Below are 9291 nucleotides of genomic sequence, written 5' to 3'. Positions count from 1 at the left end.
GAATCATTGACTCTTTCCTTTTCATTCAAATAAATTTTTTGTCGTTAATTTCTGTAAATTATTCCTCTCCTTGAATGGTTCAAACTTTGAATATGCAAAGGCATTTTAAAATTAGACGGTCAACATCGTTATAAAATGAACATTTTGTTTCAAATATTGTTGGAAATTTCCAAAAATAAATGCTCAACTTGTTATATTTCTTTAAAAAATTCAAAATTCTTCTCGTCCAAGTTTGGTTCGTTTTATAATCGATCGATATTTGTGATTCATTTTTGCACAAAAAAACTCCTTTCACTTTATTAAAATATTTTTCATCAGAATTTATAAACATTGATTGAATCCTGGTCAGTTTCACTGACTGACGCAAAAAAAAAAAATCAAAAGCATTGTCAGTGGATTGTTTGAAAACTGTTTGGATCAACTTTACTAACATTTGGTGCCAATTACGTGCTAGCCTGACCAATAAGCCTGGCCAAAAAGTCTATTTCATTTGTTGATTGTTTTGTACGACCTCGCGCATAATTTTAGTAACTCGACCACACAGTGCCACCTTAAAAGTACCTCTTGTATTTAGATCAGGACCTTGAGCGATCAATGCAACCCAAACACTATCGCAACAATTCTGAACATTGTAAACAAAATAAAGTTGAACGAGATGATTAGCTCCACGAAATTTTCGACACGAATTTTTTCCTCGACAAAAAACAAAATGAAAATACAATTAACATAAAAGAAATTGCTTTTATGAAATGCACTGATCGCTCATGATTAAATCCCCCCTGGTCCTGAGAAAAGATCTGAAAACCTTTCCAACAGATATGGCAGACTTCAAATTAAATTTTTAATCTCGCTTCATGGTTTGAAAATCTCCCGTAAGCAGATGATATTTCGCCGAGATGGAATTCATTTAAAATTACTCAGACCAATTTGCTACCCTTTGAAATATAGGGTTCTTAAACTATTTCATGAAATAAAAACTGCCATGTCTTGTGGGAAAAGTTTCAGTTAAATAAATTCACAACTGATATTCTTATCTTTGTCGTATCTACTCCATCCAGCTCTGACGAGTTGATTTTTCCTTGCTTGATATTATATCATCGTCCTGCCTTTACATCTTGCTGGCGTTCTTTTCTCAAAGTCGTTGCTCTCTAAACAAAGAAGACACAAACTGTGAGAGCCGAGAAACATACATATAATTAAGCAAGGAATTTAACTAAAAAATTCAAGTATACGGAATGAACGTTTTTTCCGTGAATATTTTAGGAAAAGGAAACTTTCCGCGGATTCAGTATGTGGTTCGCGAGCTTCATCGTTCAAATGTTTGGGGAAATTTAACCAGTGGAGAAGGCGAAACATTAAAAAACTTTGAAGTTCGAAAACTTTGGCAATACGGCTCTACCGAGCAACAAGACGTTTAAATTTGGACTAGAGAAAGCAATTTCGTTTCACATCGCTCACAACAATCAGATTTTATAGGTATTTGAGTAAGTCACAAGGCGTTTGAGCTTCGACAAGGAATGTCAGCCCAGTCAGCAAGGACACACGTTGAATTTGGAGCACGATTGCAGACTCGCTCTCGCTTAGCGTAGAGTACCTATAAAGTTGATACTCACCACACAAGGAAGAAAATTAAAGGAACTTCTTTGTCAAAATGCCTCCAAAGTTAAAATCTGCTTCTCTTGAGGAAGGGAGCGGTAAACATCCTACAACGTCCACAAGCTTTTCTTACTGACAAACAACGATGCGGGTACGCGGACGCGTGAGTCCTCATGAATATGGAATTTACGTTTGGGCCAATTGCTCGCAAGCACGTCACAAGGTTTATCAAGAAACCCTCCTTGCATGCTTCCTTCTGCTGCATTTCTGCAAGTGGAATTCTTTGTCATGGAAACTTCTCAAAGACAAACAGTTCTTGAATACTTTTTTGAATAGCATGGGAAATAACTACGTGTCGGCTGGGTTTCACAAGTCAAATTGGAACGTGGAATTTTTACGACCTGAACAACAAAAAAACATTCGGCGTAAGACCATGCGTGTATTTCTAAGACTACACTTGTTCGTAACAGGTTTAATTTAGTTTTATTTCACTTTCTGAGCAAACGCAACATAGGAAAAGCCATATATTGATAAAATCACTCGTTGACTGGATACGCCAGGATCTAGACGCGAATAATGAATATCCTATCCTTAAATAACCATCTACCATTCAAAAATTAAGATTTTTTGCGATTGCGCTGGCATTTTCTATGTTATTGACTGACTCCCCTTTGAACTTTTCTTTTCACGAACCGCCGCCTTTTGTGAATACGACCTCTGTTGTGTTTTAGGACCAAGGGGTATTTTTGTGACTTCTTATCTAATGTTTTAAAATCCAATTCTCTATTTTCCAATTGCCCATAATTCACTCTGTTTGCCCCCCAAATTTTGCATAAACTATTGTTGTGAAATTCTCTTGGGAGGTCTGCATATTCCCAAGAGTATTTTACAACAATAGTTTATGCAAAATCTGGGGGGCAAACAGAGTGAATTATGGGCAATTGGAAAATAGAGAATGAGGTTACTCGTTGCAAGGGGCAGTGGCCTCCTTGCTTTTTTTTTGCATAATTTTGCAAAACAACTATCTGTAGGCAGCTTCGCATAACAGGGGAGATATTTGTTTATAAACATTGTTTTTGTTATTTAAATGCTCAAAACGTTAAACAAAAGAATTCTTTGCTTTACCAGCCAATAGTTCTCTGGTTGGCATATTAATAACAATAGGTGACGTCACTGATATCTTTGCTATTGGGAATATTTTGGCCAGGTTTGGAGCTTATCGTGTTTGCTAACTGATAGGTGTTGCAAAAAGTCATATATTACACGGTTATCACATATACTAAAACTGCCCTCGCATCAAATTAGAGGATAAATAAACGTGATAAATGAGGCTTTACCAATATGCCAGTCGCTTGCTTTTTGGTGGCAGCTAGTTTGAGTTACAAATACGCGCAGTCGTCTACTGCGGGGATTGGATCCCAGAAATGTTCGGAAACCGCTCTCGGCAAGCGATCGGATCTCCGAGAATTTTCGAATTTTTCCAGCCGACCCAGGCCCTAGATTTCTCATTTCCAGACCTCGCACCCGACGCCCGCGAATCAAAATTCAAACTGGTCGCCACGAAACGTAGTCAGTTTAACTTTTATTCATGTTCTAATTTGATGCGAGGGTACCCTGTGAAAGTATTGTCAGCGCCACCTTAATCCTAATCTCATTCTCCCTTATGCAGTCAAGGAAAAGCAATCATTCCAACATTTTATTAACCTCTGTTATTACCAGTTACAATAGTCGTTAATTAATAGGTAGGAAAAACAAGAATGTAAAGGTAGAGAATGATTCAATCCTCTAGACCACTCAAGGGTTTTTGTCATTTGATTTTGAAGTACAAGTGATAGCGGAGAGAATCGTGGGACGGAACTAGTTCCGGTGATGAGAGTGTAGTTACAAATTAGGCATTAACAAAGCAGCATGGAAAGTACTCAAACTGATTAATTTGTAGCCTTTTCGCCCCTAGCCACCATGACGTAGTTCGCTAACAACTCAGCGTCAAGGTCCAGTTTCCTTCCTTGCGCTATGAACGAGAACGAATTGTAGACTGGGTACTACTGGGTTACTCTCAGAAATAACGGGCATCTTCTGTATTATGTAAAACGCAACTAAATTGTAGGAGCATTAAAGATAAACTAACATTTTGTTTGGGTTTGTTTGTTTAGTTGTCAGTCACAACTATTTCGTGTTTTTATTCTGCATGGTTTGGGCTTATTGCTTTGAACAATCATGCATAATATATTTTCATTACTTTAAAGGCAATTCTATCGTACGAGACACACACAGCTACAAGTGTGTAGGTTGTGCAGCATGGCCTATGCTACGCTCCATAAAAGCTCTTAAAGTTAGCTTTAACTATTCTACGTCGGGATCTGCTATGGGCTTACCCCGTTAAATGAAATATTACTATATTTGAACAAGTCATACGACTAACTCCCTGGATGGATTTTGTTTGATTAACATAAGCCAAGAAAACCAAGTTTTGTGGACATTTATGTATTTTGTTTAAGGTTCGATACACCAACAGCAAGTATTAGAGGAGAGAAACGTTCAACGTGGATCCGAGTACGACCATCAACGAAGTTTACGAACCTTGCAGTAGGGCGCATGTGTGAAGCAGTGCCACTTGGCAGGGACAATTTGGTAGCAGACATCATTTTTCTGCGAGTTCTTTTAAAATGGTTGAATTGACGGGATAAGTAGCAGACAAGGCAAGCTCACACTTGATCTCACCCTGCTAAACCACGTAAGTTATTTTGCTCAGAAAGGGTTTAAATAGAAAGTATTTCGGTGTAAACAGGTCAGATATACTTAGTGGTCGTATACTCGAGCTCGGATCTGAACGTCTCTATTAAAATAGTCACGAAAGCACGATCTCTAAGTGGCTGAGAGCTGTTTCTACAACCGTATAGAAGAACAGATAACAGAAGGGAACAGAATTTGAAATAGTCGTAGTACCACTCGCCCACATTTTATATCTCAGGATTTCTCCATATCCCTAACTTTCATTGCTATTTCTACTATATACACGTATATTATTTCTGGGAAAAAAAAGAAATTTTTTGCTACTGTTTTATGTTCACTTTTGGTAGAATCCTTTTCGCATATAGAGAATCTTGTGATAAAACAAACTCTTCTTTTCTTCCAGTAACGAAAGACCATTGACTAAATTTCGCCAAGGATACAACTAACATCACATGCTCAGGACTGATTATTTTTTTCAAAGAACTGACCAGCACGATTCACTGCCAGAGCATTCAATCAGTAAACTTCTCAATCTTAATATTTACCTATTAAATATAGCTATTACCTATTATATATATGCCGATAATTTGTACTTTAATTACTACAATATTTTAATTATTCTTATGCGAAAGGCATTTTAGTAATCTAGATTTATTTTTTGTTATGCTTTTAAAATTGTCTATGGCTTTTTTTCAGAAGCAAAACAACTTAAGTTACGGACGGTCCTCAGCGGTTGTCGTTATGACTTTGTGAACGCCACTTTTGGGAAGCCGAAACAGTACTTCTTCTCATCGACGATCTTTCACTCTTAAAAATAAGGAAAAATAAAATCTAACTTTCAATTGGTTATGATCATGAAGTGATGGTTTTGAAATTACCCTTTGTGCATCCACCTCACCCCTCCCCCCCTTCCACAACCCATAACCCCCCTCACCACAAGGAGATATGGGAGCTGGATCCACCTATTGTTTTTTTTTCGAAACACTTAGACATGGAAGAGAAGCCATTAACAAAGCAAAGAAAGACCTGGAGGGCAATGCCTCCACAGATGGCCAGTCAAGAAACAAACTTCTACGCACTCTTATGACAAGCCCGAACCTTCCTCTTCCTCGCCAGTTGTAGAAATTTAGTTGGCCGTCTTCCTATCAATGATTTTACTTTTCTTATTAGTATTGAAATTGTCACAGACTCAGTTTATTTATTTATTTTTATTCGCTCATGCTCTCAGTTTAAAACTCAAAGGCGGACGAAGGCTTCGGGGATGATTAGACTAATCTGGGCGTAGCTCGGGCTTTAGTTGACCTCTAAAAGATATCACTTAAAGCGAAAATGACAGCGTTTTTCAGTTAAACGATCAGTTTACCTACGCTTGGATGCCGTCCACGCCTTCCTCGCCCGTGACTACTTTGATGGCAGGTGCTTTCGCTAATGGCTGTCGTTGAGATCTTTGTTCACTTTTCTACAATGAAAAACATTTTATTCGTCAGACAAGACATGTTGTTGACTTGAGTGTAAAAATAACGCGTATCGATAGCTTGGTTTGGGCTGCGTTTACAACTGTTTCGTTGTTTGTATTTTTACTACTCAGAGAATGTTGCTCGATGTTCGTTCTTCCTGTTTATTCTCGATCAGTTCGGTTACCACTTAATACCAGTTTCTTATCCCTTGGGTTTATACAAGGTGACCTATAAATGAAAGAGCTAATAACCGAAGAGAATCGTTTAAATGAGATGACAAAAGATTAGTGAAACGCACTGATGAGCGACATCTTATGAGAAAGCGAATCTGATTCAACATTTTAAATTATTTTCTACGTGCAAAATTATTTCTTGCTTATTTCTATTTGCAGCAAAAAGTTCTGCAAGAACGTTAGTAAGTTGATATGGGAAATGCAATTGCAGGGGGGCTTACACCGGGGGTGGGAGGTGGGGGGTGGGAAGAAGTGGAGTGGAGCTATAACTGGAGTATGTTTTCCCTAGCAGACAGTCCGGGGGGACTGCCATATAAAAAGGACGGGGGTGCTCGTCGGAAATTTCGAAAAGAAGCCCTAAGAGGTAAGAAGATCCTGTTTAGTGAGCGTGGCTTCAATTTTTTTTCACTCCTAAGAGGTACCAATTCTAAAACAACACATTATCCCCTGTCATAAGCATTTTTTTCGGCCCAATACCCTAAACGGTACTGCAAAAGCTTCCGTGTGGACCTTTTGAGACTAAACACCCTAAAGAGGTACCAAAAGCGCTTTTTTAACCCCTAAAAGGTACGACGAACAACCCCGTCACAATGCGAGAGTGGGGCCTGTAAACAGCGAACGATGTGGAGTGGGTTATATGTAGCCATGTATCTTATTTTCAAACGAACCTTTTGTGTCCTTTTTGGAAATGGCGCGTAGAGCAGATTTCACTCGATTGTGTCGAAAGTAATTAGCTTTGGTTTTGCATTACGCGATCAGCGATTGGCTTAAAAATACTCGCGCCACTGTTTCATCCAATCAGAAGTAAAACCAAAACCAATCGTGAGCATGCTTTGCGCGCTTTGCAATGCCTACATGGATTTTCTTCCACTTTTGATATTACTGTGTCCTTTGCGACAGGCCTAAGTGATTACTTTGGCTTTCAGTGGATTTACACTCAATTGAAAACCGCTCTAAAGTTCGAAATGGTCAATTTCCTGTGTAACGGGTGGCTTCTAAGAAATTTTTAAATAAAATCGATCACTCACCAAGGTCATCCTGCTTGAGGCCTTTAAGTACAACCAGGATCTGTGAAAAAAATGAGCAAAGTTTGCAGCTGTATTTTGGAGTGTCACGCAACGTTTGACAGTTGAATCTCAAACTTATTTGAATATCTGATCTTAACTACCATAGACTTTTCACGATTTTAATTCTCGATCTTCTCCTTAGTTTTTTTTAGTCGAGGTTCGTCAAAAATACTCCGTTGCTCGTAGTATTTTCAACTCCGTTCTCGGTGTTTCGAAATTTGGTCAAACACGGTCTTTCGTATTTGATATATTACTTGACAATCTAAGTAACCCCAGCCAAGTATTATTAATCGCTGCGAATTAGTATGAGACCAAGAAATCAAACAAAGGAGGGTTTAACGAGAAAATATCATTCCTATCGAACGTACCTTTTAGCCGCGGTTCGTACGCGGTCTGTCACTTCTCTCGTTTTCAAAGTCACTCCAAAAATATCCTCGTGGTATCGACCGGAACTCTGAAATAGATGTTTCAAAGGCTTAGCTAAATTGATACGAGGAAGAATTACCACAGAGAAAGAGAAGATATGATTATCTATAACAGTATTTTTTATGTACGGGAAGGTTTCATAAGGCCTCGCAACTGCTGGGGTGGAATAAGAGTAGAAACCATAAACGATGTTACCTTAGTTTTATTTTGAAATGATGTTTTTTTTTGCGAAGGGTGAAAAACCGGAGTAGATGGAATCACTTGTAGTAATTGCAAATAAAGGACCTTCAAATATATTTTCTTAGGTGTCGATGTCCTGAAAAGTATGCGTGGCTAGCTTTTACGTTACCTTCATTTTGTCGACTGTCTCCTGGGCCTCTTGTTGTGACATGGCGGCGTACTCTTGAAGGAGCGTCTGAATAAGAAAAAATAAATGTTCATTAATGCCATTTTCTTCAAGTTGCACTTGTTCCTTCAACTCTGCCGGGCGAAATTAATTAATTTCTTTGCCCTTCCATTAATTCACTTCTCATGCACCTATTCTCATCAGAGGGTCTCAATGGGGTGGTCCCGTTTGACGGTTAAAAACATAAGGCCGTTTTGACCCCCCGGGGGGACTCCCATATAGAAAGGACGGGGGGTGCTCGTCGGAAATTTTGAAAAGAACCCCTGAAAGGTACCAAGATTCCGTTTTGTGGGTGTGGCTTGAAATTTTTTTCCACCCCTAAGAGATACCAATTCTAAAAGAAGACGTTAACTCCTGTCATATTTTTTTCTGGCTCAATACCCTAAAAGGTACCGTCAAAGCTCCCGCTGTGGACCTTTTGAAGTTGATCACCCGAAGAGGAACCAAAACCACTTTGTCACCCCTGCAAGGTACGACGAGCACCCCCCGTCCTTTTTATATGGGATTCCCCACCCCACCCCGGGCGTTTTGACGGTTGGGCAAAAAAATGGCGATTAAATTTTAGGTCATTTGACAGTTGACGGTTAATTATTCGGAATGACGTTTAGAACACGAAATTAAAGGAAAAATTTGGCTGTAAGTTTTTCATAAAACGATGCGATTTTGCCAATAATCTAATAATCAAATTAGTCCTTTAATTTGTGTATTAAGAATTAGGTTTTTGGTCTTCAACTTTGTGTCTGGACGTGTTTTAATTAACATCGCCTGCTCCCGAGACTAGAAGTTATTTTTGTGATATATTAAAACGATCATTTATAAACAACGCACCTTGACGCCATTTAAGTAAATCATTTATTTTTTAATTAGGGTCTAGCTGATCACCTGCAGCGTTCTACAAACGTCTTCAGCCATTGACACATCACCGCACACGTAAAAGTGTCCTTTCTGGCTCAGCATTTTTTCACAGATGTCAAATGCTTCCTGTTTCAGCATGTCTTGAACATATCTCTGAAAAAAACAATGTATGTTTTTGGTAATGACAGAGAACGAATTGATAAGCTTCCGCTTGGATTTTTGCAGATTTCGTTTATGGTACGTTAGGTGACTATTTTACGTTGTATTAGTCCGTATTGTCTACCAGAAGGTCTCGTCTGCTTGTTCGTCTGCCTGTCTGTCTGTCTGTTTGTCTGTAGGTCTGTTTGTCTGCCTGTCTGCCTGTAGGTCTTGTCTGTCTGTCTGTCTGTCTGCCTGTCTGTAGGTCTGGCTGTCGGTCTGTCTGTAGGTCTGTGTGTCTGTGTGTCTATTTGTCTGTACGTCTCTCCGTCTGTTTGTTTGTCTCAAAGCTTAACACCTGGCAAAAAAAATGATCACCT

At 38.9% G+C, this 9291-nt stretch overlaps 1 protein-coding gene across 6 annotated transcripts in view; it reads right to left on the bottom strand.

Annotated features, from left to right (window-relative positions):
- Positions 1–270: 270 nt before the first annotated feature.
- The window catches only part of LOC145462780 (nitric oxide synthase 3-like), a 47516-nt gene continuing 38495 nt past the window's right edge, over positions 271–9291 (bottom strand). For 4 of the 6 annotated variants that reach the window (XM_081446378.1, XM_081446379.1, XM_081446377.1 and 1 more), the window contains exons 29-33: positions 8801–8926; positions 7862–7927; positions 7455–7540; positions 7048–7087; positions 5605–5788 (exon numbers count right to left, since the gene is read on the bottom strand). In XM_081446378.1, the coding sequence (XP_081302504.1) occupies positions 5693–5788; positions 7048–7087; positions 7455–7540; positions 7862–7927; positions 8801–8926 (414 nt within the window). In that variant the 3' untranslated portion in view covers positions 5605–5692. Of the gene's footprint in view, positions 1149–4927; positions 5137–5604; positions 5789–7047; positions 7088–7454; positions 7541–7861; positions 7928–8800; positions 8927–9291 lie in introns of those variants that run through there. The other 2 variants (XM_081446380.1, XM_081446376.1) reach the window with 2 other exon arrangements.

Source organism: Orbicella franksi, chromosome 12, assembly GCF_964199315.1.
Source record: "Orbicella franksi chromosome 12, jaOrbFran1.1, whole genome shotgun sequence".
Lineage (NCBI taxonomy): Eukaryota > Metazoa > Cnidaria > Anthozoa > Scleractinia > Merulinidae > Orbicella > Orbicella franksi.
This window is presented reverse-complemented; position numbering and strand designations above follow the sequence as displayed.